Source organism: Lissotriton vulgaris, chromosome 4_1 (assembly GCF_964263255.1).
Source record: "Lissotriton vulgaris chromosome 4_1, aLisVul1.2, whole genome shotgun sequence".
In the NCBI taxonomy this organism is placed as follows: domain Eukaryota; kingdom Metazoa; phylum Chordata; class Amphibia; order Caudata; family Salamandridae; genus Lissotriton; species Lissotriton vulgaris.
The window spans coordinates 177,057,451-177,085,219 of NC_141691.1; the positions used below are offsets into that span (position 1 = coordinate 177,057,451).

General features: G+C 47.9%; 1 protein-coding gene across 2 annotated transcripts in view; it reads left to right on the forward strand.

Annotated features, from left to right (window-relative positions):
* The window catches only part of SMARCA1 (SNF2 related chromatin remodeling ATPase 1), a 2,209,746-nt gene that overhangs the window by 1,999,978 nt on the left and 181,999 nt on the right, over window positions 1-27,769 (forward strand). For both annotated transcript variants that reach the window (XM_086918497.1, XM_086918496.1), the window contains one exon: window positions 20,255-20,373. In XM_086918497.1, the coding sequence (XP_086774623.1) occupies window positions 20,255-20,373 (119 nt within the window). The remainder of the gene's footprint in view (window positions 1-20,254; window positions 20,374-27,769) is intronic.

Sequence of the window (27,769 nt, forward strand, 5' to 3'; positions counted from 1 at the left end):
TGATGTGGGGAGGCAGTAGTAGGAAAAGACAAGGAAACAGAAGTTGGAACAGGTGCTTGCTGCATAGTGTGAACAACCCAACCCACACAAGCCAATAAAATACATGCCCATATTAAAATACATAAGGTTACGCCACATGGACTAACCAACAATTTCTTATATTTACTTTTCATTTCTTGCTTTTTATCATTCTTTTCCACTTTAATATCCATTCTCTAAAGCGTTGCTCACTGCAATCTTCCTAGATCACTTAGCTGTGATTATTAGCCGTCCTATGACACTGCAAGTCCTGCAGACCTACTGTCACTACTCAGGTCACAGCCTAAGACTCCTACCGTGACCCTGCAACTTGATGGATAGTGAAAAGAAATGTCTCTCAAAAGTGTGACCAGAAAAAGAAAAAAAAGAAAAAGTTCAATTGTTCTTAATCGATCTGGGTCTTAAGTTGTACCGAGTCTTATCAGGTACCGTTTGCTCTCGAAACAAAGTCTCTGAATTTACTGTGTTCAATCGCAAATGTGATGGTACAGCTTCTTGCAACACGTCGTGGTCTTCTTTTTCAGAGTTCGTTCGATCCAGACATGCACTACTGAAAGGTACAAACCAAGGGACCCTTTCGCTCTCACTCACCTATACCCTTGCGGACCCACTGGTCAAAAGGCAAAGGTACCCTTTTGCAGTGCACGCCATGAACCCAATTCTTCTTTCCGACGACTTTTACTGCTCTACGTGTTGCCAGTAGAACTTGCCGAGCCGGCCCCCAACGAGGTTCCAAATTCTTTTTCCTCTGAAAATTCTTCAGGCAAACCCATTCTCCGGGTTGGATGGAATGACTTGGATCTGCATAGGCCTCCGGCAAAGCGTTTTGAACCTGTTGGTGAAGAACACGCAATTTAGTGGTGAGATCATGTAAGTAGTCAATCAACATAGGATACGGGATGTCAGAGTACTTTTTAGGTCGAGGGACTCCCCAGACATTAGCTGGGCGTCCAAAAACGACCTCGTTTGGGCTGAGTCCTAAACGAGAATGTACACTTGTAATAAAATTGCCAAAGGTAAAGCGTCGGGCCAAGCAGGACCTGTGCTGTTTTGAATCTTTGCCAGTTTGAGCTTGAGAATACCATTATAGCACTCCACCAAACCTGCTGACTGAGGGTGGTTTGCCACATGGAATTTCTGCCTAATGCCAAGACCCGCACACACCTTCTGCATAATTTGGCCTACAATTTTTTTTAATTTTTATTTTTTATATTTTTATTGAGAGTTCATAAAACACAATGTAAAAGACACTATACAAATCATTCAATAATACAAATTAATTATAAATACGATATTCCAGCAATGTTAAAAAATAGAAAAGTGCAAAATCAATTTGCCAGATCCCATTAATTAAAATCTGATAAAATAGAAATGAGTACCATTGGCTGGTTAATTAATAAACCAAATACATTGAGCCAAAGGGATGTATGATAAAACATGGTACATAAGATATCAGGAGAGATAATATGTCAGAATATGTCTGTGCATTAAGATTGAGATAGAACAATGGTCATAAGCATTATCATATATCCTGAGACATTACTGGCCACCGTATATACCCACTATAGTCTACTGGCCCTCCAAACGACTACAGGTGCCCAGATCTTCATCCCCATTTCTCTTGTTTTTTTACCCTTGAGTTCATAGAGTGCCGCTTCAACATTATGCATTCCTAACAGCCTACATAACCACATTTGAAAGGTTGGGGCCTTAGTATCTTTCGAAGCGGCTGAGATTAATATGCGAAGTACAGCTGTTGAGATAAAGACTAAAGCTTCAATCTCAATATTTAAGTTCAGTTTACTATCACATCCTACAATCATCAACGTTGGGGATAGATCTATGTTAACGTCTAGCAGCCCCTCCAAGAGTGCCTCTATCTCCGTTTTAATTGGTTCAAGTTTCTCGCACTGATAAAGCATGTGGATGATATCAGCAGGTCCTTTAGAGCATCTGGGACAGTTGTTATCCGCCCTCTTGCCCCAATCATATAACTTGGAGGTAGTGTATTATAAGTTAAATAATGTTTTAAAATGCTGCGCTCTTAAATTAGAAGAGCGTAGAAATCTTTTATCCATTAAGAGGGCTCTGTCCAGGTTGATATCCGGATCATCTAATTTGGAGGCTCAACCTGCCTCTTTTTTAACCATATCATCGAGAGATCCCTTCATGATTAGCCTGGATACTCCCTTGATTCTGCGACCTCCCCCCTTCAAATAGTCCAGAAGTGCACACCTCTTATCAAGAGTAATACGAGGCCTCCTTGATTTGATTGTATTAACCAGCTGAACATACTTGTAATCTTGACTTCTCTGCAAAGAGTACCGCTGCTTCAGATCTATCTTTCCCCAATGTCACAATACCCTGTTGCTCCCAATATCTCCAGAACCCGTCATCACACAGATTAGGGAAGAGACCAGAATTCCAGAGTAGAGTATGGTGATTGTATCTAGGAATTCCCAGAACTTTCTGAACTGTCACCCAGACCCCCTATGTACCTTCCAATAGTTTGTATCTTGATTTTTTGTAGTACCTTCTTTCTGTTCTCCTTAATAATACCCCGATTGCCTCCCTGCCAAGTGCCAGCTGAAAGATAGAAGGGATAGCGCCTTGTCTGTTAGGGGTATCCACCGGATCAAATAGTATAGCCATCTGCGTAAGGAGACAAGACCAGTGGTAATACCTAAGGTTCGGCAATCCCAGGCCTCCCCTTCCTGTGGCAAGGACATGTATTTACTGGATCTTTGATCTTTCCATATTGCCACAGGAAATTCATGAAAATGGCTTAAATTTCCTTAATAAGTTTTTCTTCTATTTTAAAGGGAATCACCCGGAATTTATATAGAATCTTAGGGAACATGGTCATTTTGAATTTTGATTACATTGGCCCGCCCTATTATTGAGAGATGCAATTTATCCATTCTTTTTAAGTCCACCTCCATAGATTTCATAAGGGGAGTAAAGTTATCTCTAATAATGTGCATTGATCGTTACCCCCAGGTACACCACAGAGTCAACAAATCTTGTGTCTAATTTGATGATGTTCTTAGAACACAGCACCTGGGTCTTTGCCTCGTTTAGCCGATAACCTGAGGGTCTCCCAAATAGGCTCGTAATGCCCACCACTTCCCGCATGGCCGCCTCTGGATCAATAGTGATGACAGCCAAATCGTCTGCATATGTGAGGATTTTTGTTTGAAATCCTTTCCTAACTACTGGTTTTATTGCGGTGCTGTTCATTATCTGGCGTATTAACGGGTCTATGTATAACACAAGTAGAATGGTTGAGCAGGGGCAACCCTGCTTCGTCCCCTTTGTTATACAGATCTTCCCTGAGCTCTCATCCATCATTTGAATCTTAGCGGTGGGGGTGGAATACATTGCCTGAATAGCCTTCCGAAATCTTGGGCCAAACCACCTATCCTCGAGCACACTCCACAGGAAGCCCCAAATAACGCGGTCGAAAGCTTTCTCCGCATCGAGGAGGACCATTGCAACCCCCCCCCCTCCCCGGCAGCATGGATATCAAACAGCGTGATTGCCCTTCTAATATGGTCCGTAGTACCCCTACCGGGGATGAATCCATGCTGCCAGGGAGAGACCAATGCCCCAATGATCCGCCCCAAGCGGGTAGCCAAGATCTTAGCGTATAGTTTATTATCCGCGTGTATCAGGGAAATGGGCCTATAAGAGCCTGGATTTTCCTTAGGTTTGCCCTTTTTATGGAACACCACGATGTTAGTACACATCCATGACTCCGGTTTTACACCCGTATTTATGATCACATTAAACAGATCCAAAAGGAGTGGGGATGTTTAATCAGATACACATTTATATAGCTCGAGGGGTAGGCCGTCGTGGCCCGCAGCCTTCCCTGTTGCCAGATCTTGTAAGGTAAGCATGGGCGGAAAATCCGTTTCGCTCGCGGATTTTGCAGATTTTCGGTAAATTCGCAATCCGCGAGATTCGCGAATCTCCCGCAAAATCCGCAAATCCGCGAGCAGCGGATTTTATGGCTTGCTCGCACTGTTCGCGTGAGTTCGCGGCTTCCCAGTACAACTTCGCGCCCCGCGAATAAGCGCAAAATTGCAGAAATACGATCTTAGCAAAACTGAAACTACTTACCAGGTTCAAAAGTTCAGGCTCATCATTAGTAGCCATTTCCTGTAGTGCTTCCTGAGGGGCCCCTCCAGAGTTCAGTTGCCAGTTGCAACTATTATGTGACCCTGCTCTGAACCTCAGAATAGTTACACATATGCCACAAAGGTCCTGAATTACAGCTAAGGGAGACAAGCAGGAGCCAGGCTGGAAGTTCAAATCCATTAATCAGCCCCTAATTCATTATTGTCAGTTGGGGCAGGGCAGGTGTTGTAACTAATTTTGCAACAATGAAAGCACTTAGCAAGTGCAAAAGATCACTAATCAGGAAGCACTAAGGAAGCAGGTGCCAGCTAAAAAAATATTCTGTGACACATTAATCAGCCCCAAATTAATTCAGGTCACTTGAGGCAGGGAAGGTGTGCTTGCGTTGCCACAATAATGTACACTGACTGGACAACCAGAGGGTGCTGTGATGAAACAGAGGGTGGCATGGGTGGGCCAGAGGGTGGCATGAGTAGTCAGAGAGTGGCAGTGGTGACAGAGAGTGGCAGTGATGAAGAAGAGTGTCCCAAACAGGCTGGACACGTAGAAACAACAAGTTCGCGAAACTTGCGACCCGACAGGTAAGTTCGCGTTTTGCGAAATTGTACAAAACCCTCACGAACTGGCAGAAACCCGTGCGAACACAAAAAAAAATCCGCAAATTCGCGAGAATTCGCGGATTTTGCGGATTGCGAGTTCGCAAATCCGCAAAATTCGCGAACGCAAGATTCGCAAAATTCGCCCATGCTTATTGTAAGGCCTCCGACAATTCATCAAAGGTAATGGCCTGTTCGAGGATTTCCCTGTCTCCCTGTGCCACTTTAGTTCCCATGCCTGTCCACTCTGTCTTTGGACCCTCTGTGGCTGACTCCTCCTGATACAGATCTTGGTAATATCTTCCAAAGACATTTAGAATTTCCATCGGCTCCTCATAACTCCGACCCTGCTCTTCTATATGTGTGATGATGTTCTTAGAAGCGACCTGTCTAATACGGAGTGCGAGTGCCCTCCCTGCTTGTTCACCTGTTTCATACAGCCTAGTTCTTTGTGCCTAATATTCGCGGCTGCTTTTATGGCTAGTTGTTTCTGTATCTCGGCTTTGATGGAACTCACTCTCTCTAAGCTTTCTATACCCTGCCTCCCCTCCTTTCTGTGCTGCCCCTCAGAGTCAGACAGTTTACGCATTAGTTATTCTCTCTCTAAATAATCATTTTCCACTTCCGAGTAGTATAACTGGTGGTTCCCCCCTTAAAGCAGCTTTATAACTGTCCCAGACTACATTTTGCGATGCACTATATCTGTTTGCGTCAAAGAAACTCTGAGTCCAATTCTTGATGTATACCACATAAGTACTATCTATTAGAAGCTTCCTATCAAAGGTCCAAGGTCTTACTATTTCAGCCGGCCTCTTAATATCCATTGTTAATATCAGAGGATTGTGGTCTGACATTATCATGGGCAATTTACAGATTTTAACTGTATTCAATTCAGTTGCGGATATCATGAAATAATCAAGCTTGGAGTATTTCTGGAAAGGATGTGAGAAATATGTGAACCCAGAGTCCCCTGGTTCAACGTCCCCCACACATCCCTCATCCTGTGTGATTGCATCATCGAGCATACTGCCCGATATACCCGAGGTTTACGTCTGGTGTATGTGGTTCCCCTCCGAAGTGGCCAGCCCGTTAGTTCCTTCTCCATATAATCAAAGGTTTCAGGATCATCGCTATTGGCCCCATAAATGCAACAGAGGGTGATGCCCATATTCATTTCACATAATGCCCACCTGCCCGTAGTGTCCGCCTTAAAGCGTTTGGCTCCCCCAAACCCACCTTACTTATGATAGCCACCCCCCTAATAGTAGACGTGTGGGAGGAGCAGGAAAGAGCCTCGAACCCTTTTAGATTTAACCAATGCTTTTTCTTCCATGGCAAGTGTGTCTCTTGTGTATATAGGATATCGACCCCTATTGATTTAACAAAATCCTCCAGTCTACCCCTTTTTTTCCAGTCATTTAACCCACCTATATTCAGAGATCAAATCCTGAGCTTAGGCATGCTTCTGTCTTAAATATTGTCTTCTTTTCATCCGACCAGTAAACATGCTGGATAAATATTTGGAATGCAGATCTTGTTTCACTTTTACAATTGCCTTAGTGTCACAAACTCTTTTTTTGTATTTACACCCCCCACCACCCAACCACCACCCCCTACCACTTCCCCCTTTACCCTACCACCCCCCGCCCTTAACCCCCTGAACCATGCACCCTCCCTTGTGAGGCGCTCGGACTAAGTCTGTGCATATGATGGGTGCAGTATAGCAGTGAGGACTACATAGATTACTGCTTAATTCCCACGGCCTCATGAACCTTATACAAAAAGAAAGAGTGATCAGCAACCCCTTACAGGGCTTCTAAGACTTCATACCTTGTGCACAATACTTATACTTATACTTAGCATATCCTTATAGACCACTAAACACCCTAGAAATATTCAAAGACTGAATAAATGAAAGCTAAGAAAGGAAAGAAAGAAACAGAAGCAAGAGAGGAGAGCTTACACAGAGCCAGATTATTTATCCACAGTGTCCAGATACTCCCGCACCTTGATTTCTGACGCAAAGTATTGTGTCCTCCCTTCATGAATTTTTTTAAGCTGAGCAGGGTTTATAAGGTATGCCTGCATTTTCTTGTCCTGAAAGGGCTTAATCAGTTGTCGTAGTTTCCAGTGCCTTTCGACCGTAGTGTGACAAAAGTCCGGTCGGACAAAAAATGAGACCCCTTCACTTGTTCTTTTAGCGTCTAGTCTTTTTTTTGCTCAATAGATTGTCTCAGGACAAAGTTCCCCAGAAAAATTTAAATTGCCCTGGGTTTGTCTCCTTCTCTCGCATTCTGGGGTATCTTAAAGGGGGTTCGATGCGCCCTCCGAATTTCAGTGGCCCAACACCAGCTGGCCAGTTCGGGGAAAGCTTCTTCGAAAAGCTTGATAACATTAGCCCTTACATCTGACCCTCTGCGCCCTCAGGTATCCCCAAAACACTTAAGTTATTGCTCCTAAGCCTGTTTTCCAAGTCTTCTAGCTTCCATTGAATGTCCAAGGCTTGGGCTCCGTAAGATTCAACCTTGCTGGTGGCAGCGGCAGCCTCTGCTTCTGTTGAAACCACCCTTTCCTCCAGATTCGACACTCTGTCCCCCACATTGACGCATGCCTTAGATAGTTTCCTTACTACGCCCTTCATCTTCTCATCGTCGCTTGGACCTTTCGATTGTCCTGTCTGGTCTCTTCCCAATGTGCAATAATCTCCTGATGAATTGCTTCCAACATTGACAGCTGGGTAGATTCTTGATTTGATTCATGATTGGGGCTCCCTTGTAACAGCGTTATGGATGAGTGATCCCAGCTCAAACCTCTTTGGGGCTGTTTTTGGCCTTTCGGAGGGGCAACAGATTTTACAGCAATTGACGGGTGGTCCTCCTCTGGATCACTTTCTGATTCGGGATTACTCTCATCTATGTCGGAACTGTGTTCCTCTTCTTCTTCCGACCAGTCAGCCTCCTCTGCCACTGAAAAAAAACCCTCACTGGGAGCCTTCTCCCTTTCTATTTCAGGGGCCATGCTCACTGGAGGATTAGAATTTCCGCTGACCCCCTCGAAAGAATTGTCCAGGTCCTGGATCTTATAGTTCTTAGTCGGCTTAGTTATGAGCACAGGGGTGGTGTTTGCTCGGCTGACACTCTTCTCTTCATTGCCTGTACCCCGGGAGCCAGCGCTTTGGGACGCAGTAGCCAAGCTTAAGCTTAAGATATTAACATCCACTCCATGAGGAGTACCTTTAGACCCTGGAGTAAGGCGAGGGGTGCCTTCGTCATGTATGGAGGATTGATATACTGTGCTGTCTTCTATGCACCCGACATCTGCTAAACCAACAGGAATGCTACCAGTGGCCTCCGTTTGATAAACAGCCTCACACTCCCCCGTTTTCACAGCCTCTGCCTCAGCCTCTGTTACTTTGGACCCCTTCTCCTTACCACCATGGGTGAAGATCTCTGCAATGCTGGTGTTTGCGGTCGCTTGTTGGGTCCTGACTGCAGGCAGTTTACTTTTCTTCTCAGGGTCCTGAGAGGATGTTTGTATCTTCACTTTTCCCGCGGTCTCAGTCACCGCTCCTGCGCCTGTATTTCCGTTTATTGCTCCGGGGGCATTTGCGTGACCATTGCAGCCTTCTTTTTCAGGGTTGCTTTCCCCCCTGTATTTACTTTTGGGGCCATTTTACCCCACAACTGCTGCCACTCCCTTGAACCACTCTCAGAACTCCGCAGCCTCCGTTTGCTCCGTTTGCTTCATTTCGCGCTGCTTCCGAGCTCCGCCCAGAGCTCTACCTCCAGCACTCCAGCGCTACTCCGCCCATTGCCTCCGCGAACGCCGTCAGAGAGCCCGCAGACAGGAGACAGAAGAGCCTGAATCAGAGCTGCTACCTCACGGAACCGGCACGACGGCCCCCGCAGAATTGCCCGGTAGGTAAATGCTGCATACATCGGGTTTCAGAGGGTCCTGCACGGTTGCTGAATGTCGACCTCCTCGAGGCTAACCATCCGTGTTCATGTCCTCTCTGCTTACTGCATCACAGCCGCAACTACGCGGCCGCCATTTTGCCTCGCCCGTCGATCCAGGCCTACAAATTCACTTCCATTGTCACTCCAGAGAATTCGTGGCAAACCAAGCCTTCAAAAGGACTTTGGAAGTAGACAAAGCAGTATTGTCCTTTAGGGGGTAGGCCTCTATCCATCTGGAAAAGGCAGACACCACCACCAGAACATACTTGAGGTTATTACACTGTTCCATATGAATGTAATCAATTTGTAATACCTCAAAAGGATACGTAGGGGGAGCAAAATGACCTGCTGGAGTTGGGGTTCCCTTTCCTGGATTATGCACAAACGATACAATGTTTCACCACATTCTCCGCACATTTAGGAATTCCTTCATTCTGCCATACTGGAGCCAGAAGATTTGCATTTTATTTTCGCACTGATATGGGCTGGACCATGCGCCATAGTAACTACAGGCAGTACATAGGCGTCTGGTAACAGCCAACGCTGATGTTCTGACAATTCCGTCCAACACCCTGTCGCGTTCAACATTCCCGTACTTTCTCTCCACTTACTCAATTCCTTTTCAGTAGCCTCTTCTTGAATCATTCTCACACTTTCTATTGTGTCCTCACACATTCCTCCTTCTCTGACCCATCTTGCAGGGCCTGCAACACACATGCGACTTGTAGCATCTCTTGCTGTTTCTTTTTCTACCTCATCTGCAAAAGCATTCCCGCGGCCCACATCATCAGTGATCTTTTTATGTGCACTACACTTCACTATCGCTATTTGGGTAGGCAAAGCAAGTGATTCGAGAAGGTCAGTTACCAGCTGACCATGCTGTATCTTAGTCCCATGGGAAGTAAAGAATCCTCTTTCCTTCCACAAACGACCAAAACTATGAGCCACGCCAAAGGTGTATTGGCTATCCGTGTAAACATTCACTCTCTTTCCCTTAGCCAACACACGCTCTCGTCAGGGCAATCAGTTCAGCTACTTGGGATAAATTCTGTGTAATGCGTGCTGTCTCCACTACCGTATACAAGGTGGTAACAGCATAGGCCGCAGTCGTCTCGCCAATAGGAAGCTTGAAACAAGACGCATCCACCCATAGGATCCCATCCGAGTCCACACGTGGTGTGTCTTTTAAGTCTATTCTGCCTTTCGTTTCCTCCTTTGTTCGGAGAAAACAATCATGCTGTTCTTGAGTGTCTTTCTCTTCTGGAATGGGTAACAATGTTGCTGGATTCAAAGTATTACACCTCTTGATGTGTATAGGACTAGCCAAGAGCGTCAGCTCATACCCAGACAAGCGGTCACTCGTAAGATGTTGTGTTTTTGTTCTGTTCAAAAGAGTATCTACTGTATGTGGTACCATTACAACAAGATTGTTATCTAGTACCAATCCAGCAGATTGACGAATGGAAATCGCTGCTGCTGCTGTAGCTCTGAGACAACTAGGCAATGCCTTGGCTACTGGATCCAATGTAGCCGAAAAATAGGCACATGGCCGTTGTTTATCTCCAAATTGTTGCGTTAAAACTGACACGGCGCAACCTTCTCTTTCATGAACGTAGAGTGTGAAAGGCTTACTGTAATCTGGAGTACCTAAAACAGGGGCAGAACACAAGGCCGTATGTAAGTCAGAAAAACTATTCTGACATTCGTCAGTCCAAGGAAGAGGTTGGGGTGTATCTTTCAGAGTAAGTGCCAGCAGAGGTTTAGCCAACAAAGAAAAATTTGGATTCCACTGTCTACAATAAGAGGTAATGCCCAGAAAGGCACGCACCTCCCTTTGTGTGGATGGTACAGACATTTGTGCGATTGCTTGAATACGTTCTGGGGTCAATCGTCTTCCCTCCTTCGACAACAAATGACCTAAGTCGGTAACCTCTTGGAGGCAATATTGCAGTTTAGAGGGTGACACCTTGTGATGCAGGTCAGACAAATGGCGCAACAGTGAAACAGTCACATCCTTACAAACATCCTCTGAATCAGCAGCAACTAACAAATCGTCCACATACTGAATAAGAGTTGCACGTGGCGGCAAAGTGAAAGCATCGAGCTGAGATTTCAAAACCTGACTATAAATGTAGGGACTCTCACAATAGTCTTGAGGTGCACGTTTGAATCGGAAACTTCGGCCTCCGAGAGAGAAGCCAAAAATATCCATACTCTCCTTAGCAATAGGAATGCTGAAGAAAGCATTTTTGAGATCAATAACCAAGAACCAAGCCGCTGAAGTGGGTATCATAGTGAGCAAGACAGTGATATCTGGGACAACAGGAAACTGGGGGACAACAATTTTGTTGACCTCCCGATGATCGATCACAAAGCGATATACAGGAGGCTGAGAAGGATCAGTGCGTTTAAGGACAGGTAGAACAGGACTATTGCAAACATTTCCTCTCGTTTCTTCAACCACACCCTTCTGAACCAGATCATAGATAATCCAACAAAGCTCGTTCACCATCGTTGGAAATTTTATACTGAGGAATGCGTGGTAATTTAACATTAGGCTTGATAGTAATCACATAAGGCGGAATCTGAAGCAGACCAACATCATCCGGACCCGTAGCCCTGAGCGTAGCAGGAAGAGAATGCAATTTGGGTGGGAGTTGGTCCTTAGACAAATACATAGGAGAAACCAACTTCTCACCTAAAGTAAAATGTACACCAGAGGGGGAACAATACAAAGTTGCATGTAGACGTTTCAACAAGTCCGAACCCAACAAATTCTCGCCGCAACCAGTCGTTAAAATGAGCAGGGCCTCCAAATTATAAGGACCAATCAAGATAGGCAAAGGGCAAGAAACCGGATTACTAACTGGGGCGCCAGAGAATCCTACAGAAACGTTAGTTAAGCCAGACAAAGGTGCCCCAGGGAGTTTGGAGTGAATGATAGAACTTCTCATTGCACCAGTATCCAAAGGAAATGGCCCTGAAACACCCAATGCAACAATTTCACTTAAGGCCCATTCTGATCCACTAGAACTGATACGACTCCCTTGCTTTGTCCATGGCTGTCCTAACTAGTATGAAAAACCTGAGCCTCACTTTCAACACAATAGTCGTCATTGTAGTATTGCGCAGACTGAGTATTCTGCTGATCAAAATAATTCATAGAATTCTGAGGAGGAAAGGAACGCTGTTGGGACAACGCACCTCGCCCTCTACCTTTAGGTGCTGATTGAAAACCACCACGGCCTCGCGGCAGTGGGAATCCACCATTACGCTGCAATAAAACCGGACAGCTATTCTTAAAATGACCTTCCTCTTTACAATAGGCACATTGATTAGGACCTAGCAAAGGTCGTGGAACAAAAGGTTCAGGTTATTGTAACAGCCTCTGAAGCTGGGGAGGCTGTTGAAATTGGAGCTGAGCAGAACGAGGGGAATAAGCCTGTTGCAAAAGAATCAAGAAGATCAAGAAAAATTCTTTAGTCTTCTTCTTGATCTTATCCTTTTCCTCCTTATCCCTATTCTCGTAATACTGAGCAGTAGCTAATATCTGTGCAGACGAAGAAACAGCCCACGAACTTTCAGAGGCTTTCAATTTATGCGATAATTCTGGAAGTAAATTAAATACAAATATATCCACGAATAATTGCAGTCCACCCTCAGTACTCATATCTTGACCACTCTGGTCGATGAACGTCTCCTCGAAACGCGTAAAGAAATCGGAGACACTCTCATCTTTCTTCTGCTTACACACACCTAACTTATCCCAGTTAACACGTAAGGCAGGCATCATCGTTTTCATTAAAGTGATGATTCTACCGGGTAATTGTGCAATCAAATCATCTGGCTTAGCACCACCTACTTGTGCTGCATCTGCGGCAGTTATAGCAGCCCAATTACCACTTAAAGCTTGGTCGTGGTCCTCCCTACGAATCCAAGCCCATAACGCTTGTGGGACTACATTCCCCATCAGCATATCAATATCGGGCAAATTCATAATAGACACATCAACAGTCTGGGACAGCTCTTTGTAATACCCAGCAGGATTTTTACGAGGGTCCGGTAAAGACTGTTTGAGCGCCGGAACTTCAGATCATTTCCAGGGGACATGTACCCATATACGCTGCAAATGAGCAGGGACACGCGGAATATTGCCTGCCTGTGGAACCTTTTCTCTCCATACTGGAGGAATTTCCCTCATAGGATAATGTTTCATTTTCTGTCTAACTGCAGGATCAAGTTCAAGAATAGTCTGAGAAGAAAATAAAGACCTGAAAGCAACAAGTGTCCTTACGGCATCTTCAACTTCAGAATCTACAATAAGACCTTTATCAAATTTAGCCTGTACATCTAACAGACCCTGAGGAGCTACACCCAAATCCATATCCTCCCATCCTTTGACAAGATTGTCACACATAACTTTAAAAACATATCTCTGTGTGGGCGCATTCCACTGGAGAAAGGTACTCAGGATATCTGGCACACTATGCTGTGGACCACTCATGATCCATTTGTGAGTAAGAGAGTCCAAGGCAATTCGCTCATCAGAACCTGGGATTTGACTACGGGATTGCCTTCGGGACAGAGCAGAAGTCATGGTAAAAGTCCCTAAGAAGGGGGAGAAAAGGCCAGAAACAGTATCGACCAACCGTTTCCGAGCTGGGGTGAATCTGACAGTAAAACTGGAGACAAGGTATTATGCAAAGGAGAAGAACTGACCGTTACAAGAGGAACCGAGGGTAAAGGAGACTGAGGTACAGAAGTTGGTGGCAAAGGAGGCGGGGGTGGCAATACTGGAAGGGGCAATTATGGAAGAGCTGAATCAACTGGCTGAACAGCAGGTTGCTGGACAAGTGGCAACAATGGGGGTGCATTAGCACCTGGTACATAAGGCGGAGGCAATCTCAACAAATGGGACATTAAGGGATCTTCGTCAAGATCCTTACTCTGTGGAGAAGTAGGCAACACAGGGTAACATCTATCTATTGCCATACGATGCTCTCTGTCTGAGACTTCAATCGCTCTATCAATCTCATTTTCTTTAAACTGCTGGGCAGCCTGTAAAATCGTCATATCTTTAGCCTTCTTATCTCTTTTTGCCTGCCTAATTTTTCTCGGCTTGACTTCTTTACGCCAAAGGCGGAAAGAGTCAAACATCGCTGGCCGGGCTTTTCTTTTGAACAAAATTGCTTCTAGATTGTCTAATATGTCAGGCTCGAAGCTACCATTTTGTGGCCACTGCTAAACACCATCTTTCTTCGTATATGGAATCCACGCCTCGCTAAAGCCAATGGGGCCAACACCATGTTTGGAATAGAGTCCATAAGTGGGAGTTCCAACCGGAGGAATCGGAAAAGAATCCTCTAGCCGGGAATCCCTATTACAACCAAGACAACAAAACTTCCTAAATTTGCTAAAACCAGGCATCTTTAATTCACTGGTCTATTTACAAACTTAAGGGGTTAAAGCAAATAACACAGCACAAACGTACTCACCCCTTGGCTTCGGCTATTGCAATGGTCGAATAACAAACCCAACAAACAAAACAAAGAAGTGGGCACTACCCACGAATACTTAACTAAGTGTTCTCTCACGCCAACTGAGGTCCGTCTAACGTCTCGCGATACCAGTAATCACCAAAGGGACCTAGGCAGGGTGGCAGTCAGGGCAGCAGTCGTCAACAGCTGTCGGAAAGGAGTAGCCGCGCTGCAAAAGACCTTCGGTCCACTTCGACATACAGGGGTCGCTTGACGTGGTTCGCGAATCCTCCGGAACTTTCTTGCGAAGCTTCTCACGACCCTCGGGCTGAACCGCTACCACTGAAGCCGCCCCACGTTGGGCGTCAGTTGGAGAACTGGGCTTATGGGCCTGGCGGCGCAGGGTACGCCTTAAATCCCCGAGTTCACCTGCCTTGTCAGACAGAGACACGAGACACTCTGTTAGGCATAGAAAACCAGGTTTATTAGCTGCAGCTAAGCACAGTTGTCCCAGAAGTACAGAGTAGGTTCTCAGGAGACTGCCACTTTATTCCGTGGTGCACAATCTTTCTTAGGACACATATTTACAATGTATATTACCAATACATACAAAGTTAGCCAATAGGAAAAGTTGGTAAACAAACTATCAGGTGTCCCAAATACGCCCCTCTTTCAGACCCTGTGTATCACCCCTCCCCACAAATTAATCAGTACTAGTGCCTACAATCCAATTTGCAAGTGGCAGGACGTATTTGTGTGCCTCAAAGGATAGTTGTGTAACAAGAGACAAAATGGAGAGAATAGCGAAGGCCAGTCGGATAAGATAAAGTAAGGAAAGAATAGGGTAAGCCAAATAGTCAGTCGAGACAGGGATCAATCAACCCAGACATGGATTAGTGAACTCGGCCTGACCCTGACATCGGTTTCGTAAACAAGGGCAGGGGGTTACTTTTTAACAGAAGAGACACGTAGCAGCTGGGAAAGGCAAAAACCCTCCGTTCGCCGTGTTGCCTGAGTGAGGGCAAAACAAAATGGCGACGAGACACAAAATGGCGGCCAAATACGGGACGAAGTCGGAAGCCGAAGAACCTCACACCCTTTCAGAGAGGAAGAGAGGCTCCACCATCTGAACCCAAAACCTGCACTTTACCTAAATCGCACACAACAGTTCCGGGTGGATGACCAGCTCTTTGTTGGCTACGTTGGCGCCAGGAAGGGTCGGGCCGTACACAAGAGGACTATTTCCAGATGGGCCATCTTGTGTATTAAAGTCTGTTATTCTCTGGCGAAAAAAGAGCCGCTGATGGGGCTGCGCGCCTATACCATCAGGGTGATGACTGCCACTACGGCATTGGGACGTGGTGTCCCCTTACAAGACATCTGTCAGGCACCTACGTGGGCCTCGCTGCATACTTTTACTAAGCACTATTGCCTGGACAGCCAAGTTCTGAGAGACAGCTTCTTTGGCCGTTCTGTTCTCCGGGACATCCTGGTGTGATCTTGGTTCGCAACCCACCACCGGGGTTGGTATTGCTGGGGTATCTATTCTAAGGTAAGAAATCTATCACTAACATGTTTCTTTCAGATGAACAAGTTACTTCGGTAACTATATATCTGTAAGAAACATTAGTTACTGATAGATTCCTTACCGCCCCACCCATCCTCCCCATTCTGCGAACTAATTTCTAGGTTTAAGGTCATCCCTTTTAGGGCCCTACATTAAAATGAACAAGTGGTCAGTCTCTTGCATGGCTCTGTGTTCCTGATGCAGAAAGTCATGTACAGAACTGACGTTAGCTTGCGAGGGTGGCGTTTGAGTAGCTGTCGCGGCGTCATCTTGGCGACCATGATGCCAACGACGGACGCGAAGCTGCACAACGCCACCTTCCGACTTCTGATGAAACCTCTCCGGATCCAGTATGATGCCTGGGGTAATTCTAAGGTGAGGAATCCTTTAAGTAACTAATGTTTCTTACAGATATATTGTTACTGAAGGTAAGTAACTTGTTTTTAAAGTGGATTCCCATGGGTGGCAATATACATTCTGCCTCCGATGGGAGACCCCTGGTGTATCTATGCCCTGTGTACCTTAGTACCATATAAAAGGGACTTGTAAGGGTACACCATAGCCAATTGGGAAGGTACAAAAGTACATACCAAAGCAATTTTTTTTGGGAGAGAGAGCACAGATGCAGGGGTCCCGCCAAACTACAGTCAAAACTAATGGACAACTGGCAAAAGTGGGGGTAACCATGAAAGCAGATCCTACTTTCCTACAGGGCTGCAGCTGGAGTCTAATGCAAATTAGCCTCCACAGGATTTAGCGAAGAAAAACACCTTTCTAAAAATAAATTTTCCATAATAATTATTTTTAACTAACTTTGCTACTGAATTGGGCTTTAATTATATAGTTCATAGAGTCTAAGAATGACATTTCTAGGTGTTTACTTCCTGGAGATAACATTATTAAATTAAATATTGCGCCCCAATGTTTTCCCATGGAACAGCTAGACTTGCTATAGTGAAAATAGGTTTTTGGGTTTTTCATATGTTTATCATTAAATATTGGCATGCCTACTTTCAAATACCATGCACCCAGCCCTGTTCGAGGCCCTATGTAGGAGTGCCATATTACTTTTCAAAAGAAAAGTTTAGACCTGTCAAAAGAGGTTTATTTTGAGAGGTTAAAATGCAGTTTTAAAGCTTCTTTAGTCAGGCTACAATGGTAGGCCTGAAACCATGTTTTTTGCTATCACTGTAGTGAATGGCACAATAGGTGCTACTGTCCATTCATGACATTTAACTTACAGGCCATAGGGACACTTTGTACCATATATCAGGGACTTATAGGTATGATAAATATGCCAATTACCGGCCTTGGGTCACTTTGTACAATATACTAGGGGCTTATAAGTAAGATACATTTGCCAATTAGGGGTATACCAATTTCATCATGTTGAGAGGACAAGCACAGGCACTTTACCTCTTCTCAGCAGGGATCAAGTGCACAGATTTCCAGAACCAACTAACACAGTTAAATGCAAAGATGTTCTTAGCATACAGCTTTTGTGCTTGCATGTAGATCCACAGCAGTATCTTTTAACAGGATTTGTCTAAATAAAATGCTTTATAAAGTGGTCTCTGGATGCATGCACATTTGCAGCCGTCATCTTTGAATACATTTACATTTTTTTTTATATTCCGCAATCATGTGCACCACTGATCCATGTGCATTTGTTACAGCCATCTACCATAAAACACAAAGGAGACTGGCAAAGCCAAAAGGGCTCCCTGCTGCACCCTTTGGACTTTTGCCTGTGCTTGGTCTTTTTCTTTGTACATCAGCACTTTGCTTTTTGCCAGTTTATTTATTTCATATTTTTCCGATAATGTGTATCATTTTTAGTCATGCATAATGTTACTACGTCTGACATTGGCTGATTGTGCCTTGGTCAGAAGAGGGTCTAGCATAACCAGATTTTAAGCTGTATTATTATCCTGCCTTTGCTACACAACATTCTTGTTGATTCCCAAATTTGTTAGTTTCAAGGCTCTATTTGCCATTGATAAACTCTGCATCACATTTTTCTTTTTGTAAAATCGCTGCCAAATCTCGTTGAATCCTTGCTGTCACAATTCTTTCCATATTTTAGTTTTTTTGAACCATTTATCCATTAGCATTTGGCACATGCTAGATGTGAATAATGTTGGCAACTTCTCATTTGGCCAAAATAAAAGATCTGGGAGATTTCTCTGTCAAGTTATGAGTGGGTACATGCTGATATAATTTTGTGTACCTCCAACTGTCAAATGCATCTGCAACTCACCAAGGAAAGAATATTTTATTGTACGTCTGGGTCAATTTTATACTGTTCTGTCATGCATATGGATGCACTTCTTTCCATCAGGACTAAGTTGCAAGACCAATGGAGCTTTGTGTTAGAGACTACAGAATGGATAATACTTTGTGAAATTAAGTTTGTGTGACTTCATACATCATATTGAAAGGTAAACATGACCAATAAATGACCAATAACTCCAAATTAAAATTCACAAAGATGATCTCTGACAGCCTGTATTTTGGATTTCATTATTTCTGTGTCGTTTCGTTGCTTCACAATAATGTGAGAACCTGAGAACTTAGTGTCTTACTAAACTAAGGTGTGATAAAATTTCTATCTGAAAGAAACACGTAGTGATAGATTCCTTACCTTAGAGTTACCCCCAGGCGTCCGGAAAGTTATCTCGTCAGCAGTACCCCTGCGCGTTGGTAGGCGTCGTGCGGCTCCGCGTGCGCTGTTGACACCGGGATGACGTTGTCAGAGCAACTTGGACGCACCCACGATCCCTGATGTCAGTTCTTTCTTTTTCCGCGCCAGCAAGCGCAGATGCGGGAAGAGCAAGTAACCCCACTCACTTTTTGACTGACGTTTTCGAGGCCCTTTACCTCATCTTTTCGAGTCGATCGACTCCTGGTGTCGTAGGGATGCCGGTTTTTAAGAACTGTGGGGACTGTCATCGCATGATGTCAGTGGCGGACCCACAACGCGTGTGTCTCTACTGCCTGGGACACAACCACGACCCCAAGTCGTGCCCCGACTGCCGGGCCATGGCGCCAAAGACTTTTCGGGAGCGATCCCGAAAGTTGCTTGAAGCCCGGCAGTCGGCACCGCACCGCTCGAGGTCCCGGCCATGTGGGAGGTTGAGGGACCAGTCACGGAGTCGTTATCACCATTCTTCTGGATCTAAGTCTTCGCACTCGGGTCAGGTAAGTCGAAGCATTCCAAGAAGAAGTGAAAGGAGCATCGTCGCTCTTCGACTTCCCCTCACCCGTCAGGCTAAGCGGCTTAGAGTGCAGGCGGTGCCACCCCCGCGGCTCCAGCGGATTCTGCGATGTGGCCTCCATTTACCCCCCTTTCGGATGCGAGGGTGACACCTTCTCAGGTGCAAGAGTTTCTTGCTGCCATGGCCCGACTCTTTGGGCCATCTTGCCCCGCCAGTGCACCTACGTGCCCCGCGGGCCCAATCGGGGGTCCTGCTTTACCATCTCCAGCGGCTCCGGCCCCGGTGTTGCCGCCAGCTCCGGCCCTGGCGCTGCAGGCCCCCCAGTGATCCGGTTGACCTCCTCACACCTCCACCGGCGCCGATCTCCACAGCACAGCTTCCAACGTCGCCCGCTCCTCAGGACGACGTCGACCAACGCCGATACCGACGCCTATGGGACCTTTTGTGCCCTATGTCCGTCCTCCTTATTTTGAGCCTGTTCCACAGACTTCTGAGGAAGGGGACGACTGGGAGGGATCAGAGGACCCTCTAGCACAGGATTGCTTGTGCATACTTTTACCAAGCACTACTGCCTTGACAACCAAGGCCAGAGAGACGGCTTCCTTGGCCGTTTTGTTCTCCAGGACTTTCTGGTGTGATCTTGGTTCGCCGACCCACCACCAGGGTTGGTATTGCTGGAGTATCTATTCTAAGGTAAGAAATCTTTCACTACGTGTTTCTTTCAGATGCACAAGTTATTAACCTTCGGTAATGATATATCTGTTATAAACATTAGTAGTGATAGATCCCCTACCGCCCCACTCATCCTCCCCATTCTGCGAACTGATTTCTAGGGTTAAGGTCATCCCTTTCAGGGCCCTTGTATCATGGCACCAATGGTCAGTATCTTGCATGGCTCTGCGTTCTTGGCATGCAAGTCGTGTATAGAACTGACATCAGCGCCCGTGGGCACGTCTAAGTAGCTCCGACGGCGTCATCCCGGCAACAACGATGCCAACGACGCACGCGGAGCCGCACGACAAAGCCTACCGACGCGCAGGGGTACTGCTGACGAAAAAACTTTACGGATCTACTCTGACGCCTGAGGGTATTTCTAAGGTAAGGAATCTATCACTACTAAAGTTTCTTACAGATGTATCGTTACCGAAGGTAAGTAACTTGTGCTATTGAACTGCAAGTCTTAGAATGGGATCTTTTCTATCTCTCTGTTTTATAACTTGTGATTAACAAACTTTGAAATTGCCTTTTTGTGTTCCAGCTGTTTTTTGGGAACGCTGCAATGAACTGCAAGACATTGAGAGGATTATGGCTCAGATTGAACGAGGCGAGGCAAGAATCCAAAGAAGGATTAGCATCAAGAAAGCCCTTGATGCAAAAGTAAGATGTTACCAAATTTAATTACTGTATCCATAAAACATAGAGTATGAGTGAAGGGGTTTTCAAAATCAATTGCAGAAAAGATAATTTATTGACACCCATGTGCAAATTGTGGGCCACCTGTAGTACATTTTTTAGTGTTTGCAAACCCTCCAATTCACAAAATCAGAGGGTTTGCAAACACTAAAAGTTGTTTGGTATGTACTAAACCCAATTTACTTTCAGTGGTTTTTATTCATTCATTTTATAGTATAAAAGGTTTTTGATGAAGACAATCACTAACAGTAAGATCATCTCAATCAGTCCTAGTGCTTACCCCGTGACTCATATGAAAGAACAGGACCCCATTGTTGATTACAAATTTGACAGTTGAATAAGAATTTCGGATTTATCTTCATGGTTGCTTGCTACTTTCATGTCCCAGTAACTGCCAAACTTTGTGTAGCAAAATGTCATAGGTTAGCATCGTTTGTTTTCTCCATAAAACGAGAACGCTACTGGAATAAAGCTGCTATAACCCTACCGATGGTCTACTAAGCAAGATGAATTCAGTCAGTGTGTTCACGGTCTGACCCTGGATCTGTCAGATTGCAAATAAGACATTGTCCCAAAAATTGTCTATGCAGGGGCAGTACCATAAAATATGTATGAGACAGCCTGTTTCCCACAACCATGAGGATGACAACTGACTAACCGTACAACATCTTATTACAGATGCCCCAGACGCAGCAAAGTAATCCAAATATTCGGATCTTTACACTACCAAATGATTATGTAGGAAGATGGAACCAGTGTGGTGCTTCGTTGCCACTCCTGGATTTGTGCCACCGGCTTTTCTTAAACAGCAATCCTTAATGGATATCCTTGGATAGATTTAAAATGAGCAAGGCCACCTCACACTATCTAGGTTTAGCCCAGCCATTTCCCCTAGCAACGTCACGCCTTCCGAGGCCTTAGCAGGGGATACCATTAGAATCAAGGCCAGACTGTTCCTCACCAACAGCATGCTTCTCAGCCCATTTGAGGTAGAGGCATGGGAACAGACAGACACCGTCTAGTCCCCAGAGGCAACAAGCTTCCCAAATCCAAACCTCCCTCCTTCAGCAGCTGCAAAACCACTTTAAATCGGTTTTGGCAGCTCAGAACACCTAGTGGGAAGATGCATCACCATCTTCCTCACTGGGTGGAGGAGCATCACACTAAACCAATGGATGCAACAGATTGTGGGCCACTGTTACTCCCTATCCTTTCTATCACATCCATCGGACATGGAACATCTCCGGTAGGACCACTTGTCTATACTCCATGGAGAAGTTTCAAGCTCTCAGTGGCCAACGGATCCATAGAGAAGTTTCTGGCATTGGAGATCAGGACTGGCTGTTAAGACCTGTTTGTTCCTGGTGCCAAAGTAGGATGGAGGCCTTCATCCTATCCTTGATATTCACCTTCTGCACTTCACCCTCAAGAATGTCATGTTAAAAATACTTACCCTGGGGGGGCGTGGCCAAGATGGCGACGGAGTGAGACGCTTTCTCGTGTCCCTCCGGCGCCGAACCCATCTTAGCATTGTACTGCATGTTTAGCGGCGTCCTGATCGGCTTCCAGAGGCCAGCGATGGGCCCCGGAGCGGAGGGGTAAAGCCCGGTGCTGCCAGCGGGGCCGGAGGTCGCCTGGAGCGGTCTGTGGAGCGGCGGCAGATTGCGGCCCTGTGAGCCTCGGACTTGCGTGAAGGAGGGGCCGGACCTCCTGCTCCGCGGTGACGCAGGAAAGACATCAGCAGAGGGCCGCGACGGACTTGGACCTCGCGGCTCCCGTCCCGCCGCTTGCTTGAGCTAGCACACGTCTCCAGGGGGGAGCAGCTACCATGGGACCCCACGACTGCCGGAGGACGAACGCCGGTGGACGGGCCGGCTGAACCAGCGAGCTCGGAGGCCGCGGTGCTGCTCCCGCGCCGCCTCTGTCTGCCATCCGTAGCAGGCCGCCCGGCCGAACTGCCTCACCTGACGGGGTCCTGTTGTGGCCCTCTGAGCAGAGCGGGTGGGCTGAGAGACACCGCTGGCCAGTGGGGGCATAAGAAGGAGCTACGGTTTCGGCGACCCGAGGCCTAGGGATCCCCGGCCTGTGGTGACTGCGGGGCCCGGGCTCCCTGCTTGGCAGTGGCGGCGGGGACGCATTGGAGGAGAGTCGCAGCGGCCTAAGCTTTTGGTGCTCTGCAGTCTCGGGCTGTCTTCTGCCGGGGGAGCTGCACGGTGAGAAGCCAATACTGCGGCGCCGCCTGGACAATTGGTAGCTGCCACATCGAACGGCCGGAACCAGCAAGCGCAGTATTTGCCCATTTCGCTCCCCCCCAGTCTCCGACTTGATTGGGTGCTTGGCGCGGCCTTACATCACTCCTGGCCCTACTTGATCTGACCTTGTGGGCCCACAGCACTCAACCCCCCCTTCGGGAGCAGCAGAAGGACTGGTGAAGGCATACAACAGGTATCTCCTGGGGCGGGGGTCCTGGAGGGGAGAAAGGAGATTTGACCCTCGACTGAGCTGGCAGGTGGGGGTGCTATACGGGCCGCTGTCCTGAAGGCGATGACGGAGTGCGGGCGATCGCCTTGATGCCTTTTCACCTCTGGAACGTGCAGGGCCACCCTGCCTTCCTGCCGAAGCGGGGGTCCCATGATGTCCAACACGCTGCGCAAGGGGAGGCCTGGGAAAGATGGCTCATCAAAATCCTCTCAGCAGGCGGCTTCTCCCGGAGCCAGCGGGTCGTCCAAGCAGTCGGATGATGAGGCCCCTGCTACCAAGGCCTTTATGACTGAGCTCTTCGCCTCTATTAAGGAAGACATCTCCGAGCTTCCTGCTCAGTTGGCGTCGGACCTCCGGGAAGTGCGGAGGGATATTGATGGCATTGGAGAGCGGGTAGCAACGCTGGAGGATCATGACTTGAGCGTGGCGAACGATGTCCACCAGTTGCAGCAAGACATCATCCGGCTCACAGAACAAAATCTGGACCTCCAGGCCCACTCGGAAGACCTGGAGAACCGTTCCCGACGGAACAACATCCACATCCGCGCGGTGCCATGGGACGGAGAGGCGGGGGACTTGCGTGGATATGTCCAGGCGCTTTCCCTACAGATTTTGGACGAGGAGGATATGCAGGACATTAGGATGGATAGAGTGCATAGAGTCGGCCTGCCCAGGCGAGGAGGGGGGGCCCCCTCCGGACATTCTCGTTTGTGTACACGACTTCCAGTTAAAGGAACGCATCCTGCGGAAGGCTAGGGCCATCCTGTCTTTACAGTTCAAGGAGCACCGTCCGCAACTCTACCAGGATCTGGCGGCATCGACCCTCCAGAAGAGACGTGAGTTCCGACCAGTGACCTCCTTCCTGCGGGAACGCAATATCTCCTATTCGTGGGGTCATCTCTTCCACATCATCTTTAGGTGGCAAAATAGACTGGCACAGATTCGATCTCTTCAGGTGGCAAAAGATCTTTTGGGTCTGGATGACGTCGCGCCATCGCAGGAGGTGAACATCTCACCGTCGCGGAGGCGTTGCCGGTCCTCCTCATGGCACAGAGTGGGCCCGTCCCCGAACCGGAGACGGCCGGACCGTACTGCTAGTCTGCAGGAGTGAGGAGAAGCGGTGGCATCGGTGGCCTCAGCCACGTTGGCAGATTCCCAACAAAGCTCTGGAGCAGCTTGATCCTTGAGCCGCTGATGGTTTGGTGCCGGAGGGGCGCAGGTTCTTAGGTCCCGCGGGTTTGGTTGTACTTTTGGAGAAGACACCCCGGACCGTGGCCCTGGAGGACACTACGTTGGTGCCCCAACCTCAGTCCAGGGGGGCCCTTAAAGACTATGGTACAATGTTCAGGTTCAGTGCACTATGTTATTCTTTCTTGTTCTTCTGTTTGCAGGAGGAGTGGGGGGGCCTTGGGGGTGGTATGCGCGGGGGGGCGATGGGGATCAGGGTGGGGGGGGCAAAGGGGTGGTGGCGACCAATGGATGTTTGGGGTGTGTGTTGTTCCCTTTGGAGGGTTGCTGTGTGGGCCTTTGATGACGGTGTTTCTGTTCAGGTGATATCAATGTCCTTTGCTCTGCTCGAGATCCTATGCTTCTTACTGAGTGTATGGCCTTTGGGGGGCCTTGGAGCATGGGACCTGTGGTGGGAGAGAAGGGTTGGGAGTCGGGCGGGGGTACTCAAGGATGGGCGTGGACCTTGGAGGGAGGCATGGACGTTGGGGAGGGTCAGGGGACGGGCTCTGGTCACTCTATTGAGCACACAGCGCTGAGGTTTCTTGTCTCATCATGCCTCTTAGTGTTGGCACTTGGAATGTGAAAGGTCTCAACTCCCCACAGAAGCGCCAGAAGCTATGGAAGTATCTGACGGCCCATCATCTTGATGTAGTGGGCCTCCAGGAGACTCATCTAGCTAAGAAAGATGAACTTAGACTCCGGCACAGACACTTTCCTCTCATCTATAGGGCATCTGCGTCCACCAAGCATGGGGGGTGGCTCTCCTGTTTAGGGCGTCCCTTCACTTTCAGCCTATGGGGGTGAGTGGCCATAAGGAGGGCCGTTGGTTGATGGTGAAGGGGTCTTTATATGGTCGACAATGTACCTTTGTGGTAGTGTATGCTCCCAATGCTAGACAGAATAGCTTTCTACAGGAATTGTTGGACAGGGTGGGGGATTTTGTGGAAGGGCATTTGTTCCTTTTGGGGGACTTTAACATGGTGTGGGACATAGACTTGGATAGCTCAGGCGCACGGAGGGCGGAGTCTGGGGTCTTCTCCGATGAAACGCAGCGACAGGTGGGTGACCTGGGGTTGGTGGATGGCTGGCGTTTCTTTCACCCCCAGACCAGGGATTACACTTTCTTCTCACACGTCCATCGCTCTTACTCTCGCATAGACCATATCTTTGTGAGCCAGGCCCTTAGAGGAGCTATCCGTGTCTCCAGCGTCTTTCCACTCTCCGTATCGGATCATAGCCTGGTGGTTCTTGGGTTGCACTGGTCGTGGGGGGGGGGACGGTTGGCGGAAGTGGTACTTTCCGGCAGCGCTGGTACGGGATGATGTCTCTTGCAGGGAGCTGCGGAAGGCCATTGGGGAATTCCTGGCTCTTAACCCACCGTCAGACACCTTGGTGTACAACACTTGGGACGCCTGCAAGGCCTCGCTAAGGGGCACGTACCTGGGCCTCAATGCGAACCTCAACAAATTAAGGAGGAAGGAGCGGGAAGACCTGGAGGCGGAACTCGCCGTATTGGAACAGGTGCACAAATCGAATCTGTATAGAGTGACCCTCCGGCCTCTATCTGCGGTGAGGGGGAAGCTGAGAGCCCACTACAACAATCGGGCCGAATTCACTCTCTTGCGCCTACGACGTGTCTCCTACTCACAGGGAAACAAAGTGGGGCGGCACTTAGCCCGGCAACTCCGGGATAAGAGGGAGAAGGACTACATTGGGGGAATTCAGGATCCCACGGGATCCGTGCAGCACCGGGATGCGGACAAGGCGAATATTTTTGGCCGCTTTTATGCCGATCTTTATAAAGGCGACACCCTTGATTCCGGTGCCCAGTCTGCGTTCCTGGACGGCCTCCCTATATCGCAGGTCTCCAAAGAATGGAATGAGTTGCTGTCTGCCCCTATCACCAGGGAGTAGGTGCTAGTCGCTATCAAGGCTCTGAAGCTCCACAAAGCTCCGGGCCCAGATGGCTATACTGCCCTGTTTTATAAAACGTTTGCGTCGGAGTTGTGCGACTGTCTGGTTTCCCTCTTTAATGGGATGGCAACCGACGGACTGACCTCTGGGACCATGGCCGAGGCCATGATTACCGTTCTCCCCAAACCGGGGAAGGATCTCACCAAGTGCTCGTCGTATCGCCCAATAGCTCTCCTCAATCTGGATGCTAAATTGTACTCCTCTATCATCGCGAGTAGGATCCAGGACTTGATGCCGGCCCTCATTCATCCGGATCAGTCCGGATTCATAAAAGGGCGACAAACTCTCGACAACCTGAGATGGGTGATCCATTTGATAGAAAAGGCCAACAGGTTTTGTATACCGGCGGTGTTGGTGGGGATCGACGCGGAAAAAGCCTTTGACCGCGTCGACTGGGGATTCTTACATCGTACCCTGGAAGCCTTTGGTTTCTCTCCCCATTTCATAAAAATGATAAGTGCTAATTACAGCAATCGCACATCTAGGGTGATGGTTAATGGGCACAGATCCGGCTGCTTCCTTCACTCGCGCGGAACGCGACAGGGGTGTCCTCTCTCCCCACTCCTCTTCGCTTTAAGTATCGAGCCATTGGCCCTCGCGATCCGGGAGAAGGAGCAAATCACAGGCCTTCCCTTTACGGGTGAACAGCACAAGATTTCACTATTTGCGGATGATGTGCTGCTGTCGGTGGGGGACCCGGCCCAATCGCTGCCCCACATTCACACGGTGCTCTCTGACTTTGAGGCGGTGGCAGGGTTAAGGGTCAACTTCGACAAATCGTACATACTGAACCTGACTCTTCCCCCCGCGGAGGTGCACCGGGTGCGCGCGCCTACGCCTCTATCGTGGTCGTCTACCTCTCTGTTGTATCTGGGCGTCCGGCTGACTTCTACCCTGGGCTCGCTATTCTCGGCTAACTTCCCCACAATGCTAACGGCAGTGCACGCTGAGCTGGTGAGATGGAAGCCGAAATACATTCCGTGGCTGGGTAGGGTCCACGCTATTAAGATGGTCCTCCTTCCTAAGTTCTTGTACCTTTTCCAGGCGCTACCTATACCGGTGGAGTTAGATTTTTTTCGCCGCCTTAAAACTTTGATGCTGAAGTTTGTGTGGCAGGAAGGCCGGGCGCGACTCTCGTTTGCAACGATGAGGCGACCGCGGAGGGAGGGAGGGGTGGGGCTCCTGGACATGCATCTGTATTATAAAGCTGCACAGCTGAGGGTACTGGTGGAATGATCCCAGCAGCTCTCAGAGAAGCACTGGCTCCATATGGATCGGAGTGTGGCCGGAAGATCCATTTGGGACTTGGCCTGGAAGCCTAAGGCTGACCGACCCAGGAATGCATATATCAGCACTCCCACCAGCACGGTCTTAAAAGTCTGGGACACGGTCAGTGGCGATGACCGTTGGACCACCTTCCCGTCCCCGTTTACGCCTATGCATTTTAACCCGGCTTTTCCTCCGGCTCTGAGTGACGGACCTTTCGGACTATGGAGAGAGGGAGGATGCAGAGCCCTCACCCACTTGTTCCACTGTGCGACGCCTCTCACCTTTCAAAATTGTATGCGAGACTATGGTGTCCCACCCACTGAACGCTTCCGACACATTCAGCTCCTGCATTGGGCAACATCGGCGGGAGTGGTGGACGCCGCCACAAGACCGTTGTCGAAGTTTG